This window comes from Liolophura sinensis, chromosome 1, assembly GCF_032854445.1.
Source record: "Liolophura sinensis isolate JHLJ2023 chromosome 1, CUHK_Ljap_v2, whole genome shotgun sequence".
In the NCBI taxonomy this organism is placed as follows: Eukaryota; Metazoa; Mollusca; class Polyplacophora; order Chitonida; family Chitonidae; genus Liolophura; species Liolophura sinensis.
The window spans coordinates 81,505,020-81,525,341 of record NC_088295.1 but is presented as its reverse complement, the minus strand read 5'-3'; the positions used below and the strand labels follow the sequence as shown (position 1 = coordinate 81,525,341).

The 20,322-nt window shown below is 40.3% G+C and overlaps 1 protein-coding gene across 1 annotated transcript; it reads left to right on the top strand.

Annotated features, from left to right (window-relative positions):
- The first annotated feature begins 3,368 nt into the window (after positions 1–3,368).
- Positions 3,369–19,365, top strand: LOC135461764 (complement receptor type 1-like). Its single transcript, XM_064738989.1, has 18 exons — positions 3,369–3,619; positions 4,237–4,276; positions 5,940–6,064; positions 7,092–7,239; positions 7,676–7,800; positions 9,442–9,601; positions 11,284–11,469; positions 12,055–12,144; positions 12,407–12,580; positions 13,099–13,350; positions 13,622–13,918; positions 14,050–14,226; positions 14,396–14,569; positions 14,922–15,006; positions 15,230–15,321; positions 15,802–16,130; positions 16,427–16,631; positions 17,536–19,365. Exons 1-18 carry the CDS (start codon positions 3,539–3,541, stop codon positions 18,051–18,053), a joined length of 3,258 nt encoding a protein of 1,085 aa, XP_064595059.1. The 5' UTR covers positions 3,369–3,538; the 3' UTR covers positions 18,054–19,365.
- Positions 19,366–20,322: the final 957 nt, after the last annotated feature.

The window sequence follows — 20,322 nt, the reverse complement described above, 5'->3', positions numbered from 1 at the left end:
TGACATAATATAAAATGATTCTAATCTGAGATAAACGATGTTAATCATTAAATTATCTCCCCTGATGTCGGAAACCAATGTTAAGCTTTCCTCTGCCTGTATGAAATCCCTTGTGTCAATATCATCAATTGCTATGTAACTGGTATAGTTTGAAATTATATGTGCGTATGCCGTCGATTATAAAATGTACAAGTACTGATAAGTCTAGTTAGAAAATACGTTTGATCAAAATGCACGGATTTTCTCTTAAATCTACAAGTAAATGGGCAAAAGTGAACAATATAGTAACTATGTAAAGAATTGATCGCCTGTACGCGTCGGATGAGTTTTGAACAAAGAAAGTGGGGTATTGACCTGCTAGTGCGTCACCAGTGACCTTGGCGAATTGGTTCAGGACAAACTACTTACTACACTTCACATCGAGGAATGTGAAAGCTTTCTTCAATGAGGAATTTTAAAATTTGCGGTGAAGTGCGACTTGTGTGTCAGTTTGGCGAAGAGCAGTTTATGTCTATGGTTGGGCTGGTATGTCATCTGTCCCACACACTGCTCTGTGTAGGTCCAGGAATTTAATGTGCGTCAGTTCAAACAGGAAATATGCCTTTCAAATAAAAACCGGTTACATAAATTACCAAATATTGAGATATGGGGCATTCTGGGATTTTTCAGAGCTTTTGTAAGAATGTTATTCATGCCGACTATGTTGGTGAAGTTCGGTAAATGTGTTTGTGTTTACCATCTCTGGTGTTCACCATGTTTGGAACGAGCAGAAGCGGGACAAATTGGGCCCATGTCTCGACCACGTGTTTTCCACGTGTCGCCAACATACCCTTCTTGGATAAAACGCACTTACAATAAAAAGTTGCTTTTTACGCGCTTATTTCTTTTTTACATTATTCCGTGTCTCTCAGTCACCAAACTTCTGCTAGGCCTAATTTTTAAATAAAGGATATAAATGTCAAAACCCAGCTGTTTACTTTCTGTCTATTTGCAGATTATTAGCAAATTCGCGGGAAAATTCCGGAAGTACCGGGTTTATATATAAATGTCAGATTTAAAATGGCTATTATACTTTCTCTTGTGCAAAGAGTAAGAAAAGCATAGGTAGTTTTAGCGACAACAATACCATGTAGGCTTATATCTGTTGCTGAGGTGAAACATCTGCTGTCTGACCCATATATTCGACGCTTGACGAAATCTCCTTCAGAGTAACAAAAGAAATACTCAGCTAGATCACCACAAACTTCCAGCGCGTTGCGGGCTACATTATATCAAATTCCTTCAACACTGTCATCCCTGGAGCACAGTGTAGCCCCAACCTACCGCATAAAGTTATCCACTAAGAATAAACACTGGAACATTTAGAACGGCTGTTTCAAAATGATATTTATTTTTACGTCATAAAAGTAAACAAAAGGAAAACAGCTAAGTACTTTATCTCTGTTTATGGACAATGTGTTTCAAGCTGCTACCAACTTGCGAATGCTTTCAGTGTCTGAGAAGAAAGGTTTATTCACGGCATATGCTTTAAATAAAGGCACAGTTTTTTATGAATGCCACCCCACATGGTGAAATCTGGGATATGAGGAATGGTCATGTAAAAGAGCAATGCTATGTAAGGCCGTCGCTTGGTAGTGACATAAGCACTGGCTGCAGAGTTCATGGGTGTTCTGGATTTGTTTGATTTCTTTATGTAAATAAGTCAGTAAAAAGGTAAAGCGTCAAAACTGCTGCAAACACGTGGATTATGTCTATAATTAAATTGCCTTATGTTTAGAATTAAACGGCATTAAAGAGTAACTGACAGGAATAGAAACGTATGAGGGATTCTTGTAAGAGTAAATCGGAGGATCATCTGTTAGTGATGTTTGAAAGATGAGTCTGTCAAGTAAAGCAGGATATCCTTGACGGATGAACAATATTTAAATCTACTTATACTTGTATGTAGCTTTAGAACCAGTGCAAAGCAGTAAGTCTCGAATCTTGTGGCAAAGAGAAACCATGCTGCTGGATTTTTTCTCGGTGTCCATTTAGCAGACGGTTCCATCGGCTTTGACTGTGGCAATATTACCAACCAGGCAGATTAAGTGATGTCGCCAATTATAATATGATCCAGCTTAAAAGTTCTAACCATCTTTAAATGACCATGTTCTGATGGCGCGGGATAACATATATTTAATGATAAATACGGTCTTATACGGGGCGTGTGTGAGTGGGTGGTGGGGGGGGGGTATAGTGGACAACTGGTATCTGGTCATTAGGCAAGATGAGTTAAACCGTGGGGCAGCAATGATAGTGGATAATTGGCATCTAGTCATCAGACAAGCAATGATAGCGGATAATTGGCATCTGGTCATCAGACAAGATGAGGTAAACCATGGGGAAGCAATGATAGCGGATAATAGGCATCTAGTCATCAGACAAGATGAGGTAAACCGTGGGGAAGCAATGATAGCGGATAATAGGCATCTAGGTATCAGACAAGATGAGGTAATCCATGGGGAAGCAATGATAGCGGATAATTGGCATCCAGTCATCAGACAAGATGAGGTAAACGAAGGGGTAGCAATGATAGCGGATAATTGGGATCTGGTAATGACGTAAGAAGAGGTAAATCATATGGTACAATGATAAGCGGTTAAGAGGGTAAGGCAAGAAAAAAGACAGTGTGGGTGGGTATCAGTGACAGTTGATAATAAGGATGTCATCAGACATGAGGTAAACCTGGCGGTAGCAATGATAGTGGATAACTGGCATCTGTTCATCGACCTATAGCACAGCAAATCACGAAAACACTTTCGACTTTTAGGAGTGTTTGGCAGCTGAAAAATTCAAAAGTATTTCTCACAAAATATTTTATCCTCTAACCCTAAGTATTAAGTATTCTAAGTATTACTTTACAATTATAAGTGGTGTCCGGTCAAAACAAAATCTAAACTGGACCAACACAACCGATTTGTTCAAGTTCTTGAGAAGACCGCAGACTGATACAGTACGATTGAAATCTATAACAGGAAACGAGCTAAGAAGGCGTATCTTATATATAAGCATTTGTCGGCCCTGTAAATATGTATATAGAAGAGACAATGTAAAACAGCTTTAATATATAAATCAGTTTATGGAAACACCATGGAAAAGAGGTGTTAGTTTTATAGCCAGTAGATTGAACATTTCCCATATGCACGAAAGAGAATTGTACCTGATGTAACTTATCTTATTTTTCTAACTAACTTTTTTATCCGAAGAACCAAAAAAAAAAAAAAATTTTCTGCTTTCCCTAGTCACATGTCAGGTCCTAACCTAGGACAATGAGAATTTCTGTCCTTGAGCTGAGGAGCTAAAGTTAGACTTAATGGCACGAAAACACTGTTAATATTTCCGTCAGTTTAAGCTGTTAGTTAAGTGTGACGTTAGGTTGAAGCCACCGGTTGCAGTCGGCTGTGTGTTTCCTACCCGTGGTCTGGGGAAGTCAAGTCTCGTCTCAAACCGGCCCCCCTGACGGCCCCACCCCTCGCGGCAGCCGACTCTCTTACACACCATGGAGTACACGTCCCCAGGGTCAAGACGGACCGCTTATCGAATACTTTCCCTCTTCTCTGCCTTTCTTCAAGCTCAGGTGGTATGTATAATATTTTTCTATATAAATATCTCCCGAAGAGAAACAATGATAATTCATTGCACATTACATATCTGAGCGAAGTGCGCCAGCACGGAACCGCCGTATACGGCTGGTGACCGCTGAGTGCAATTAGCGGGACAATGCTCCACGTCTTAATACAGTTCAACAGTGCTTATAACATCTTTGTTAACGCGCCAACGATCATAAAATCAGAAACTTTTGGACGATCCTAAATTGTGAATATCTCGGTCACATTTGACCGACAGAGACAGCCCATGCTAATCTCACACCATAGCGGTATAACGTCTGTACATCAGCCTCAAGTGTAACAGACATGTTTGAATACCTACATTCGTTATGCTACATATTTCAACACTGCTAGTAAAGCGGCTCATTTTTCCTTCAGACATTGTATCTCTTAACTGGTTTACTTTTCAAACTGCATAAACTTGGTAATTTTCTCGTATTTTTACAAACGATTCATTCACTTCAGTTTACAATGACAAGGAAACAGAACAGAGTAAATGTCATCTTTGTTAGATAGTTTTCCCTATGCAGCTTGGTCGCTTTATCTTTGAGTGTTGGCGTTAAGCCTGGTATTGCGTGTATGTTGACAGGTTGTGCGCGGGTCGGCGAACGAGACGTCCGTCTTTAAGGGTAAGATTTCCTGTCTTAGTGTTGACACAGCCGTATGAGCGGCCACTTGACCGGATCTGTCACAGTTCCGGCTTGTATAGCCATGCTCTCATCAAGTGTTCTTTCTGGAGCTTTCCGTGAAAGTCAGTATCTTATGTTTGTCAGTCAAAAATATTTATTTCATGATACCATGAAGTCTTCTTGCGATTTTAATTCATGGAAATGGATTTTACGTGTAGACCATTAATTGAACATATATAATGAAATAAGCTTCTTGGGAAAAGTCAGTATTCAGATTTACAACTCTGATGGACACAAAGCACTCCACTGTGATACAAAATATTGTATTTTAGCTATTCAAAGAAGAGCACAGTTGATAGCTAGCTAACTATCGACTTTCTCTCTACTGTAAGAAAAAGTCTGCACTGATCATATGTCATCACTCCCTGTACATGTTTGCAAGTATTCGGGCCTGTGGTCTGAAATGGTGTTCAGAAATAAACTTATTATTATTATTATTATTAATAATGAAGTAAGGTATGGTGTCATTTGAGTGTAGTCATACAGCTAGAGTGTCAGTGAAGACTTGGGACATTCAATAACCCTGTTGTAACTTTCCAAAATGTAATCCCAGGCACACCCGTTTCTTTCTCTCATAAAACCGTCCACCATCGTTTAAGTGAAACTCATTAGTATATTGTCTTTAGCAAAAATGAAATAAATAAATAAGTACCCCTTTGGCATAATGGCGTCACTACCCCAAAAAGGAGCGCAGTTTTTGATCAAGGTCTTCGTATTATATCCACAGACAGCAGAATAGTTCTATTGACCGCGATGGCATGCCATCTTGTTTTATGTATGTATGAATTATTCTTTTATTCTAATAACCCCATCCTCTATTTTCATTCGTGGGTGCATCAGATAACGACGTCATTTCGTAACTGGTTTATGAAGGTAGCATAGTGTGAGCAGTGTGTTACGGGGAAATTCCTGCTGTTGTTTTCATATGTTCGTGTTATTCCTTTCTGATTTATTGATCGAGGATACCCTATACCTAAATGAATAGTCATTAACTAACAAATATATGAATTTTGTGCACCAGCACATTTAGACGTTTTGCTCGGATTTCCTCCACCCAGAAAGATGACCACCCTAGCTTACACATGTTAGAAAACCCAAAGTTCATTCAAAGTTAATTAAAACGTCAAATAATTAAGTAAGTCAGTAAATATCTATAGGTGATTCGCCATTAAACGTCGGCGTGATTTTCTACATTCTGCAAGGTTTTAATTCACCATAAAAATGTCTTCAGTCGAAGAGAGTTTTGAGATGCGTGTAAGAACGCATTAGTTTAAATGGTAGTTCAATGGTGGTAGTCATATGGCCTATATTTGGATCAATCGCTCAGAGACGTTAAGGAGTAAGAGGAATTATCGGCATGTAGTCATTTTTGTAGGACTGTCTGTTGAATGTTAACAGTGTTACGCTATAAGTCTGCTGTGTGTAATCCCTCAATACCAATATATAGGTATGACATACAGTCACGTAAAACCATAACATATTCTCACCAGAGTTTTGTTAAGACATATAAGTTTTCGATTCTCCGGATTCTCAGTTGAGCCTCGGAATTACGAAGGCGTCTCTTCAGCATACCTTGCAATCTGCGGTATACTTGTTTTTGTAGCCAACCCAGCTTTTAATGTTGTTCCTGTCGACATAAGCGCCAGCGCCGGAAGTTCCGCGACGTTTGAGTGTCTCGCGACTGGTGAACCTGAGCCTACAGTCACGTGGTCTCGAGAAAAGGACGAGGTAACTATGGGTGGTTTTCGTCTTCTATAATATTTCTTCTGTTCCCTCCATTTGAGCTCTTCCACTTTCAGAAGCTCTTCCAAGCATTCTGAAATCAGGCCAGGAGAAACGGAACATCTTCCGGAAGACTTTCTTCTCATAGTTGAAGCTGCAAATCAAGTCGGCCATATATAAACCTAGAATTTGAAAGAACAAAACTTTTGTCTTCACAAAATTCCAAATTTTTACAATAAAATTCTAGCAACTATGATCTATCATTGAGATTGCTGATATAAACTATTGATCAACCGTTAAATCTATGTTTTCCTGTCAAATATGTAGCACAGAAATATATTTGGTACACTGCCGTGGGCATTCACCTTCGCATTCTTATCGAAACATAACCTGAAGTGATAGAGATACATGTATATGCCACCATGGTACATGGTTAACTTTCACTGGTATGTTGTACTGGTGATGTACTGGTGCATATTAAGGTTCACGGCTTACCAAAATAGACCACTTGTGTCTTCCTTACTCTACCTAAAAAACCTAGTTTTTTTCTGAACATAAATTAAAATTAAAAGACAACAGATCAAGTCATTATTCGCAACTGTTAACTGTACTTAAAAACATTTACCTCGCAAAAATTTTTCCTGAACAAAATTAAATACATTTGAATATTTGAATTTTAAGACAGTTTTTAAGATTTAAATAAGTAGTGATGGACAATGATTTTTTCCGGTCAAGGCACATTGAATAATGGACTTCACAGCAGTCTTGTCAATGGCCAAATGCCATGAAAGTTTAAAGTGACATCATCGACGTTCGAAAAAGTAATATATAGTTCATAGAACTGAACTGAAATATTTTTAGTCCTATTTAAAAACTTTAAAAGATAAGTGATGGTTTTTACAGATACAGATTTAATTCATGCCATGTATGGTGACGACTTCTTGTTTTTGTTATGTTTTCTTTAAAAGGTACCCTCACAATACATCACAAACTTTGTAATTCCTACGAAAATCTGATTTGTTTTCATCGTTAGCAATCTCTGGAAAACAACAATCGGTTCATCATAAGGAATGGTAGTTTGACAATCGATCCCGTGCAAGCAGTGGATGGAGGAATTTTCCACTGTACTGCCAACAACAGCGAGGGAACTGTGACGGCCGTTGCCAGGCTCACCGTCAGTGGTGAGTGGGTTACTTTGACATGCCGTGGAGCTAAACAGGGCTAATGATTTGTTCTCATGAATGATAAGAAGAACACAAACATAGTAATAACTCTGTCAAAAAATATTTTCCGTTGCGTTTTTTTTATACCAATTTATGCTTCATAACCTAATAAACTCGTCTAGTTTCTAGAGCATACCGGAATTTTAATGTTCCAGCCAGTGTATTTATTGCTTTCTAGGAATATGCATAATATATGTTAGCAACGTACTAGTATGGATGCACTTATCCTTATCTGTGTATGTACAGGCCTATAAATTATATGATAATTATATTTTCAGTTAACATTGTCGTTCCAGCATTAGTGATATTTGTCTATGTTGGTATATTTGTCTGTGGAGATAGTTAATGGCATACCTGAAAAGTTCTGTATTTAATCAATTTCGGTCACACACAGTTAAACCGGCATTTCTGGTATCGCCGAAGGATGTGGAGGTAGAACCAGGAGAGAAAGTTACTCTGCCGTGCCTTGTCACCGGCTCTCCCGCTCCCACTGTCTTCTGGAGTCGCGGCACGGGAAAGGTAATCCAGGGTTACACCCATCAGTCATGATGTATATATTATCCATACAGAGGCTTTCACAAGATCAGAGCAAATACTAACAAGTAAAACCCAAATTTCTGACTCCTTTAGCTATGATGCCGAGCAGTGAAGAATTATATTGCAAAACTATGATTTTACTGCTAATATACCTAAGACAATGATGAAAAACCGATTATTTCTGTCAAGTTAGAAGTTCTCGCTGTTTCCATTGTGGATTGATATGGTGATGGTCAGTGGTTTACTTTGGGTACTCTGTATGGTGGTGGTCGGTGGTTTACTTTGGGTACCCTGTATGGTGGTGGTCGGTGGTTTACTTTGGGTATTCTGTCTGGTAGAGGTCGGTGGTTTACTTCGGGTACCCTGTATGGTGGTGGTCGGTGGTTTACTTTGGGTACTCTGTATGATGGTGGTCGGTGGTTTATTTTGGGTACTCTGTATGGTAGAGGTCGGTGGATTACTTTGGGTACTCTGTATAGTAGAGGTCGGTGGATTACTTTGGGTATTCTGCATGGTGCTGGTCGATGGATTACTTTGGTACTCTGTATGGTAGTGGTCGGTGGTTTACTTTGGGTATTCTGTATGGTTGTGGTCGGTGGTTTATTTTGGGTACTCTGTATGGTGGTGGTCGGTGGTTTACTTTGGTACTCTGTATGGTAGTGGTCGGTGGTTTACTTTGGGTATTCTGTATGGTTGTGGTCGGTGGTTTATTTTGGGTACTCTGTATGATGGTGGCCGGTGGTTTACTTTGGGTACTCTGTATGGTAGAGGTCGGTGGATTACTTTGGGTACACTGTATGGTAGAGGTCGGTGGATTACTTTGGGTACACTGTATGGTAGAGGCCGGTGGATTACTTTGGGTACTCTGTATGGTGGTGTCAGTGAATTACTTTGGGTACTCTGTGTAGTGGTGGTCGGTGTTTTTTTGGGGTACTCTGTATGGTGATGGTCGGTGGATTACTTTGGGTACTCTGTATGGTGGTGGTCAGTGGATTACTTTGGGTACTCTGTATGGTGGTGGTCGGTGGTTTACTTTGGGTACTCCGTGTAGTGGTGGTCGGTGTTTTTGGGGGTACTCTGTATGGTGCTGGTCGGTGTTTTTTTGGGGTACTCTGTATGGTGCTGGTCGGTGGTTTTCTTTGGATACTCTGTATGGTGGTGGTCGGTGGATTACTTTGGGTACTCTGTATGGTGGTGGTCGGTGGTTTACTTTGGGTACTCCGTGTAGTGGTGGTCGGTGTTTTTGGGGGTACTCTCTATGGTACTTGTCGGTGGTTTACTTTGGGTACTCGGTATGGTGGTAGTCGATGGATTACTTTGGGTACTCTGTATGGTGCTGGTCGGTGGTTTACTTTGGGTATTCTGTCTGGTAGTGGTCGGTGGTTTACTTTGGGTACTCTGTATGGTAGTGGTCGATGGTTTACTTTGGTACTTTGTACGGTGGTGGTCGATGGGGTTTTTTGGGTACTCTGGTTTTCTTCCGTCATAAACCTGACCAAGCCATCAACCAATCAATCAGTCAATCAGCTAATCAGATTATCTAACAAACCATGAACTATGATTTCTTTGGAACTATTTCTTTCATGTGCATTTCCGATCTGTCTTACTTTCTCCCGCCTTTAGCACTTGTTGTTTCCTTCACAAGACCGTGACCGATTCTATGTCGATAAAAACGGTACACTGACTATCGACAGTGTCGAGGTGAAAGATGCTGGGCAATATCAATGTCAGGGGTTAAATTTCTTGGGAAGTGTCCTCATCTCTGTCAACATTACTGTCAAGGGTAAGTAATGATGATTCTAAAAATCTAAAGGTAGGTCAGGACAAGGTACATACTTTCATCGTTTGAACAAAGTCCCGAATGCTTTGGAATTAATGCATGTGAATCACTCGTGTAGCGCTCAGCAACGTCAACAGTGGTTGTTCCAGTATACTGTGAAGTTCTGGTTGGGTGACATACATGATGACATTACGCATACATTACTGGTGTCTTCAGTTTTGTGCTAAACAATGAAGAAGCACAAGATACATCTGGAAATGGCTTTTGCAATGAGACGAACACGAGAAGTATCTTCGTAATGAGATTAACAGGATGATGATAGCGATGGTATTTATTAACCAATCAAAGGTGTAAGGGAGACAAATCTGACTGACAAAGTGACAAATCCAATGATTACAATACAATCCGACTAACATAGATGTGATGCATTTAATGATCCAAAGGAAGACATCACTTCAAGTAGCTGATATTCTCGCATTTAAAACCACATCAAAATGCTTAGACAACGTGATTTTACATCACTACATTAATGTCCAAATAGCTTATGGTGCGGATGGTTGTGATTTTCACGTTGATGTTCTTTCATAAAAGATGAGAATCACTACATCATATCAACACTAATACAGACTAATACACTAATGCAGACTAATACACTAATGCAGGCTAATACACTAATATAGACAGCACAACCGCCTTTAAAGGAGAAGAAAATTTAATAACATGACACTATGGGCTGAAAAGAGCACATTTTTTCTATTTGATGGTGCCTGCTGCATAATTTTGCGATTTTTCCTTGCCAAACACGTAAAACACGTGAATATGGCAAAGCTGGAGTCCATCGCGTCCTCCATTTTTAACACCCTGTAATTTATGCTGGGGGTGTGTTGTCTCTCTGCTAATGAAAGTCGTTAAAACTGCCGGACTGTTCGTGTAAACTTGGAACCTTCGTCCAACATTCCGGTTTCCCGATCGTGAAGCGGAAAATCAACTGTACTATTCGCTACCTTCGCGGAAGAAGGGTTCTATCGAAAATGTACGAACTGCACTTCGGCGGTTACCGACGGCAATTCTCCTCCTAACACAGAAGACTTCAGGACTAGTTCTTAGGCAAAATGGAGTCGCCTACAGCGGATTTTGGCGCTGACTTTATTTAAAATTTATCAACGTGAGGTACATATTAGAATTTGTTTTGTGGTATGCACCTGCGAGGAAATACATACTCTATTATTTATATTATATCTAAATTTTCTTCTCCTTTAAATATATCTATCTGCTCTTTTTGGATGTGTTCACTTCCAAAGGTCTTACTCTACCACATTGGCATCATACTATGTTACGTCAGCCTGTATGTCCCTGTTCATAAGGTTAAAGGCCATCTCACTCTGCTCACACGTTTTAACTCTTTTCCCCCTAAACAAATAGCCTATAATGTCGGTGGGAATATGGCACACTTATGAATTCATAAGAATCTACCGGTGGCTACAAATGGAGAAACCTGAAGTACAAAGTGAAGAAACCTTTCCGGTGAAGCTTTACTTCTGTTTTGTAATTGTTTAGTATCGTATGAAATTGAATTCCTTATATAAAGCACTAACGATTATTGTTTTTACCTTTTCTGTGTTAATATGTTTGTCAAAAACAATGGAATGATGCATTTTGTGTTTTTTTATCATGGACTTGACAAGCCCCAATTCCGCCCTCCATTGACACTCCGCCACAGGACATTAACCAGACTGTCGGTAGTACAGCTCTGATGGCGTGTAACGCTTCCAGTAGACCTCAGCCAATCGTACGCTGGTACCTCGACGGCACGCCAATAGTGTCTGAAGAGCGAGTCAAAGTTTTCAGCTCCGGCTCATTACAGATTACAGGTGTGTGATTATTGTTAATACTTCAAAATAGTAATCATGGAAACTAGCACACTCAGATGAACCTTGTTTCACACTCTCTAGTTTGTGACTGAGAGACCAGCTTTTTTCTGTCGCCGGCATGTGCACATCGATCGGTTGTTGAGTAAATGTTTTTACTTAGTATTTTGTATATTCCATGTGCCTTGTAAGCTGGAGACTTGTAAGACAATGAAATTGTCAGTCTTGGTATTTTCCTAACAATAAATTGTGACTGGGTTAGGAGTCATACCTGTTGTCCTCGGCGTTGGGTTTCAGCTTATAAAGTTCACCGTATAACGGACCTGTTACAAAAACCTGATACCATTATGATATGATCAAAATTTAATGGTGTTTTTTATTTTTTAAAGAATATTTCACGTAAATGCCATTGGTCGGGCTAGTTGGCGGATAAAACCTTATCTAGAGAGACTTACCAGGTATCTGACAGTTAAACCTCCTGACTCCAAGCCGGAAGGGTCATAGGTAGCGGTACGCAATTTGTGCTCTGTATGACTTAAAACCAATATTTTCTGTTAAATGTCATTTATTTGATTGTCTTGTGTTTAGATCTCAGAATTTTAGATGCCGGAGTATACACCTGTAAAGCTTCGAATATTGCAGGGGAGGTAACTCACAGCGCCATTCTAATAGTGAAAGGTAGGATATCTTATGTATGATTACTGTACCGATTATATATATTTATATATTTGATTGGTGTTTTTGTTTTCGCCGTTGTACCGATTATAAAGTAATCGGTCTGCAATATCTTGATATGGACAAGCAGATCATTATTAAATAAGCCCCACCGTGCAAACGTTGCCTGCATATCTGGTACCGTAAGTGATCAAATATTTCTGCCAAAATCTATCCTTTCGGCCTAATCTGTTATTTTTATTATTTTTTTTTTCATGTTCCATAGTGAAATCCTGTCCATGCATACAAACTCCAAGCTATGGGGAGGTAACTGCGTATGGAAATAAACCCGGGGATGTGGCTCGGTTTGTTTGTGATCAGGGATACAGTTTGGTTGGTCCAGATTACGTCCATTGTAACAACGACGGCCATTGGTCGGACTCACCGCCTGAGTGTAAAGGTATCAGTAAACGTCATTCATTTTGTGAATCAACAAAACTATTGTGAACCATTGAATGATGATGGCTTAATGCCACATCGCCACTATTTCTGCCGTATCCCGACAACAAACTATTGTGCAATATATGGGTGGGAATGAGGGAATTTGAAATTTCAGTACTCAGAGGAAACAAACAACAGACTTGTTATTTACAGAAGTGCATGGTTTATGTGAAAATAGTTTCATAAACCACGAAACCAATGGTTAAGCATGTAACTGAACTGAGTGAATATCTATAGACGTTATGTATAGGTGTTTTTACCCATGTGATTAAATGTTGAAAAGGGCTGATGGGACATGGTTATGCCTTGTATCAGGTCATTGCCCCTCCCTTCATCCCGTGCAGTCATCAATCCCATCTGACAACCTGACAGTCATATCGATGAAAAGCGTTTTAGTATCCTGATAAGTCTAAAGATGAAAGCTATATACACTCTGCAATGATATGATTAGTCAAGTGTTTTTGTTCTGTTATGTAGACAGCGCTGGAACGGATGGAGTGCCGTTCTCTGCATGCGACATCCGGGTCCCAGGCGACAACATCCTCTTCTTCATTAATTATGAGCAATTGCCAGGCAACTCGTCAGCGCGTTATCCCCATGGTACCGAGTTGCAGGCCCGGTGTGTAGACATTGGTAAATTTATATTTCATGGAAAGCACAACATAGCTTGTGTTAATGGAGAATGGAGTGATAAGATTCCATACTGTACGCCAAACCAACAAAAAACAGGTGAGAACCACATTATTTATTGAGTAATTCAGTAACAATAAGAGGCACACAACTAAAACATTTTCCTCTTTATTTTTCAGAAAAGTTGTTGAAAATTATTTTGCATAAAGGCGTTGGATACCGGCTTAAATATTTCTTGACGCTTCTTGCAGCTTCTTATAAGTTGAAATTTTAATTTAAGAATACGTTTTTATGAATGCCTCCCGTTTACTCAAATCTACAAATCTGTGTAAAGGCAATGTCTTGTATAATTGTTGTTTTAATTTTTCAGGCAACTCCACTCCAGTAGTTGAGATTCGAGTTAAAAAAGGACAACAGCTTATCACACCCAACGGGCGATTGGCTGTTCGTCCTGGAGCCAAGGTGATCCTCACGTGTCGCTATAACAGCTCATCTGATGCGTTCTTGTACTGGGTGAACGAACACCGGAAGTCATATCCAAGTAGGGAAACAGCAGATTCTGGGCTGGAATTGAAAATAGCGGATATCAGCCAATCAGATTCAGGGAAATTCTCGTGTGTTAATCTACAGCAAACCGGGAGGACAACCATTGACATAACGGTTGAAGGTAAACTGAAATTCCGATTACATTAAACTAACGAACTGCATTAAAAGGATTGTTATATTGTCCACTTAATCATTGAGTCCAACAATTAACCCGGATGTAATTCATAACAATGTTGCCTAATTTGTTGTTAGACTGGACGTGTCCAGAATCTGTGATCACGTCTGAGAACCTAATCTTACTGGAGGAGGACAATAAGCTGGGCGGTCGTGCAGTGTTCAGGTGTGCTGAGGGCTACGCCATGGATGGAGCCAACGTAAGCACCTGTCGGATTGGAGGCAACTGGTACCCACCTTCTCCTGTCTGCCAAGGTAATAAACCAGTGGATTTCATAATTTCCTGTTATTTGAACAGATGTAGTCGCAAACATAATAAATTCTGCGACAGAACAGGAGAATACGTGCTTGCACAGTCGATGTCGACAAATCTTCTTTGTTGCTTACTACGTGATTTTATTTTCTCATTTGATTTTCTGTACAGGTTCTGTTTGTCCCTGTCTGGAGGTTACTCCTAATTTGGTGGCGAGGACAGCTCGCAATGGCCGCTCATACCACACGTATTTCTCCTGTCTCCCTGGTTACCGTCTGGACGGACCCACGGACATTTTCTGCAAGCCTAACGGAACATGGAGTGATCCGGTTCCAAATTGTGTCGGTCAGATCAAGTTTTCATACAGTAAAATTACTGACATAAATTCCAGATGACTCATGAGGAATAGGCCTATCCCATGTCTGATTAAATTAAATAAAACTATATTTCATTGTTCACCAACCTATCAAGCATTATTAACCTCTCTGTAAAAGTATATGAAGAACCTTTTTATAGCAATTAGGAGAGATTTTAGCGTACTAGATATCTGAATTTAATTGTGTAAGGTTGAGTCATTTAAGGCGTTATGTCAGGTCATTAACGTGCACTTGGATCAGAAAGTGTTGGAATCCACCTATCTCTGGCTGGGGTATTTCATAAGGAACTCACCGTACTAACAGTTCTCCATCTATTACAGAGATAGACTGTGGCCCACCACCTGGGTTCAATGAGGGAAGACTAGTTGGCAATAAAACCACCCTGGGAGGGATATTTTACTTTTGGTAAGATGTAAGCTTCACTTGACATGCTCATACACAACTTCCGTTGATTTTTCGAAAGAACGTCTTAGTCCAGAGCTCGCCTTCATGCATGCAGGATCACTTCTTGCTATTAATATGATTGTGGTTGTCTTAACAGAAAATTGTAACTGGCGTTGTTGATATTCAAAGTAAACTGTGATAATTGTGAGAGTTTTAACTATGAGAACATGTATTTTTTCTGTAGGTGTAACAGCGGTGTTGTCACTGACGGGTCCTCACGACATACCCGTTGTCAGGCGGATGGAAAATGGTCCCATAAACCACCTTCTTGTCTTGGTAAGGAAAACGGCCTGATATCGTCACGGCGGTTGCCATTCCCTGTTAGTTTGTTTTGTTCGTATTTTCAGGTTGATGCTCTTGAGAATTTAAGTCGCCCTCTAGTTTCTCATTTACTGTATAAAATCTTTGGCTGAATCAGTAACCATATGGTGATGAAGAAGCGTTCTAAAAATAAGCTGCTTTTTAACATATATCCTGTGATTAAATCTTAATATTAAGGCAAAGACTAATTCATCTCAGCGCGGCACCAACTGTACACACTATATATATATATATATATATATATATATATATATATATATATATATATATATATATATCGGCCGTTTTGGGGGTGGGTGTTTTAGTCAAATGCCTTTTGATCTCTTTGGAAAATGTCCCAACTACCTGTGAAGAATCTACAATATCCATATGTGCGAATAGTTTTCATGCCCGACTACTGTAATAATCTTTGTTCTAACTACTTCCCTTAATCAGAAATCCGATGCAATCAAACAGAGGTAGATTGTTTCTCCTTGAATTGTTCCGCGCACGCGCACTACATGATACCCCGTGATGCAGACAGTCGCCATTGGGGATGTTGTGGAAGTGCTTTGTATGACATGCGCAAAATGGTGTGTGAGAGGAATTTCCGCCTGCAGCCGTGCTCTAAGGGTTTCCCCTGCGTTAATGGCAACTGCGTACGGAATGGAGTCGTCTGTGACGGAAATAATGACTGCTCGGATGGCACAGATGAGAAGGGGTGCTCCCCGTGTGACGGATCCCAATTCCGGTGTCGGGACGGACAGTGTGTGGACTTTGACTATGTAAGACACGCTGCGAGCAGCAGATGGCTCTGTAAAATTTTACTCTTTACCTCTCTTTTTGTGATAACGACTTAACCGTCTTGTTCAAAAGCTGTACTTTTTAAACTCGAAATTCGAATAAATATCGAATACACCTTTTCCCGACTGTTACCATGCATGGACATGTAAATATTTTTGGGTTATGAAAGTTCCCGTGGGATCTTGCGCACAATTTTTTTGTTTCTTCTGAGTCCTCTTATATACTTCTTTTCCAAAACAATGTATTGCAGTGGGGTGTTTTTTTATTCCGTTTAAAGGTTTGTGATCGTGATAAGAACTGTGTCGACGGGTCAGACGAGGCTTGGTGCGCCCGGGGATGGGCACCTCTGGGTGAGGCAGAGATTGCGTGGTGTGGGCAAGACGAGTTCACCTGTCCAGGAGACCGCGCATGTCTGCCGTTAAACAAGGTGTGTGATGGACATTATGACTGTGATGGTGGCTACGATGAGGAGAGGTGTGGAAGTAAGTGAACTAGTTGAACAGTCCGTCAGTTCATCCGTCAGTCCGTCCGGAAGTGAATGTTCACCCATGATTGAACAAATCATATTGCTGTGTACCAATAATTTAATCCAAGAATTATCTGTTTATATATTTCATTGGTGTTTTCATCAAGAATATTTCTCAGCATGAAGTGGGAACTGGATTAAGTCTTTGGTAACACCTCAACAAACCTGACGGCACCTCACTGGGGTGCCTGGCGGTGGCCAGTAAAAGCACATCCTATCAGCCTATAGTTTAGAACATGCAACATCATTCGCCAAAGGCCGTCAGTCCAAGCTGATGCTATGTTGATCAAGTCCAGTAACGACAACTTAATCCAAAACCCATGCGGTACTAATCCTATCCCTTCCCTCCAAACAAACCCCCACGAATTCCAGATGAAAATAACGCATTGTCTATATTTTGAAAACGTTAGAAGAAATTATATTTTGTGATGGTGCAAAGCCAAGATTTTGCAGTTCAGAGCGTACTTTGAAAAGGAGTTGCCATGTTATCATTTTGAACCATGTTATCAATTTGAACCTATCAGTTGCAAATTATTTCCATAGTCCGACAACGTATGCCAGCTGTTTCCGCCGACGTCACGCGAACCCGGGTTTGCCCTTTAGTCATATTTGCAAAGGGTAACCGGTGAGGCACCATGGTGTTTCCGTTTTCTCTAACATGGGGATTCCACGGTCTAGTGCATTATGGACTAAAAGTTGATTTATGGCGTTACCAAGAAAAAACTGCGATGACCATTCCCACTCCTCCTCCGAAGTAACATATTATTTACTGTCCTTTCTTAATTTAAATAAAACGTGTGCATGACACGTTCATATCTCTCTGATTCTCTAACTTGAGTGAGAAATTCTGACTCTTCCAGTTATTCACTGTAACCCTCGGGTAGAGAGATGCCGGACAGTGACGTGCCCTGAGGGTGAGCAATCCTTTATACCGGTCAGGACACGCTACGTGGAGTGGGGATGCTGTCGGAGAGTCCTTTACAGCCGAAGGACTACATTCTGCTCCTCACACGGTGTCTACCCATGCCCATTGGTGTCCTTCCGCTGCAGTAACGGGAACTGTATCCCCCCGCGCTGGCAGTGTGACAGCGAGAATGATTGTTCGGACGGCTCGGACGAAGCAGGATGTCACGGCTGCCCGGAAGAGGAATACAACTGTGGAGATCGCCAATGTGTGCATGTGAGCAGAGTGTGTGACAAGCGGAAGGACTGTTACAACGGTATGGACGAATGTAACTGCGCACGCTCGGACGGCCAATGGTGTGGTGGGAAACAATACCGCTGTTTTAATGACAAGTGTATCGCCAGAGAAAAGGTGTGCAATCATGACGATGACTGCGGGGATGGCTCAGATGAAATTAAGTGTGTTCCGGAGTGATCGGATAGACTGAGCACACTCATGCAGCTATAGAACCAGGCTGTTCTTGATAATCCAGGTCATTTTACCGGAATATTCTCCATGTAGCCCGAAATAAAGGTTTTGTAAATTCTCTTTTGTAAAACACAATCTAGGGTATGGGTAACATGGCACGATTTTCTAAGGCATGAATCACCACCTAATATGGATGCAAGCAATTCTGCCTAAGTGACATTAAGCAATTTTCATCAGTCCCAGGCAATCAGTTACTATGGCAAGGCATTTAGCAAACACACATATAAAGTAATCTAATCGGATTACGAGTCCTCATTATACCAGAGGTAACAAGGTGCTAACTACCCACTTATGGATTTTAAGTGAACTTTACATGTCTCCTCATTTCCTCTTTCGAAAAGAAAATATGACTAGATAATGTTTTGTTGCGCACTGAACCTAGGTTCAGAAGTAAATGATATAATCATTAGGAAAATACTGAACACCGTTCAAAGGTTACCTGGGTATAGAGTGAAGGTTTACACAACACCAGTGCGGATTATCGGTCTAATCTGGGTCTGAATCTTCTTAGTTAAGCGATCGGGTATTAACAAATAGTGTTCATATATTTTGTCTGGATTTTGGAAATTACAAGCTGATATATTTTGTGATATTTATTACTTGATACTCACGTGATCAAAAAGTACTTCAGGCAGATCTGTGAGTTAGATATTCTATGATATGGAATGCATTGCGTGGTCAGTTTGGTGTCAATGACCAAAAATTAAAACATTATTCTTTTTTCTGAAAACATTAATTTGTAGTTTTTATTTGCATTAGTGCAAAAATGCTTATGGCTAAAAATTTTATTCCACATGAAAAAACGCAGTCAAGCAAATAGATATGGTATATATCTGCATATTGCCGCATGTTCGAGTCAGGAGGTCTGTGAGTTAACTTGACTGCGACATAGATCAACAATAAATACATGAACTGAAGAAATCAGCGTAAGATGTAGTTCGCCTACACTGCAGAAACAACGGTTCCTAAAAGGGGATAAATTCTAATAAACTTAAATTTTGTTATTTATGGTATAATTGCTCAGTGAATCTGTTTGTAGTATGATTTTCTTGTCACAGCCATGCAATGTGCCTTTCTTCCCTTTTGTTAGTCTACATCTAAACCACATTTCGTTTATACCTTCCTTTAAGCCGGTCTGGCAATCTTCGTTTTTAAGTTTGTTCTCTTCACAATTATCGGATGGCACGATAAACACACATGTGTCGCAAACTGCGTCTAGCGCAATTTCTGTGAAAACACAAATTAACAAGATATGTCACCATGGTACGTAAAAGCGCTTGATGCAGCATTGTCACAGCTTTCTACGAAGCAGTCGCAAAACTGCGCCTGGCGCAATTTCCATGACAACATACAGTGAAGATACGTCTCCATGGAAGCGTTGCGACAGCTTTGTAGAATGGGCCCCTTAACCACTATTATGAAAAAAAACACAAAACCAGTATTGAATTGTACTGAGCGGAATATAATGTTCAACCTGGTGATAAAGTACGCATGAGTGAAGAGCAGTTTTATTCCTTAGTCATTGTTCACTTCCTACCAGTTTAAAGTCACCAGTTTAGACATGTGCGGGTTTTCTGCAGAATGTGAAAACTGATTGAGAACACCTTTGCCGTTTGTCGGACTGACACAAGTAATGCCGGATTATGAATGCCTGAGTTTGTTTTTTTGTTAGTGGATAGAGGTTTGACAATTTTTTAATGACGGGTATGCACGTGAAGCGGATGTCAGGAGGACATACCAGTATCGCAGAACAGACACCAACAGCTAATAAAACTCCAACAAAATAACAGAGAATAATAAAACGCATGGCTGTCGGACAAAACTGCGGTTTTATTTTACTGCTTAGCTCATGTATCAGTGTATTAACGGACTGAAAGTTACACAGAAAACCACCTAGTATGAGTAGATGGCGGTACTGTTGCTTTCCCGGTTCCCACGACCTTCGCAAAACATACAGACATGGAGAATGAGCGGGGTCGTCATCTTCACTGACACGTGAGTCACGTAGAATGTCGCGGGTGCAGATTTAGTCTGCTGATTACCTTACACCTACAATGAGCGGTTTCATGACAATGGAACATTATGATAGCGCATAATATATGTATACAGTGATCGTGAAAGATGCAGAACAGAGAGTCAGTTCATGCAGATAGGTAATATTGAGCTGTTTTATACCGATGAGACACTGGTCTCATGGCTGACAGATCAGACACTT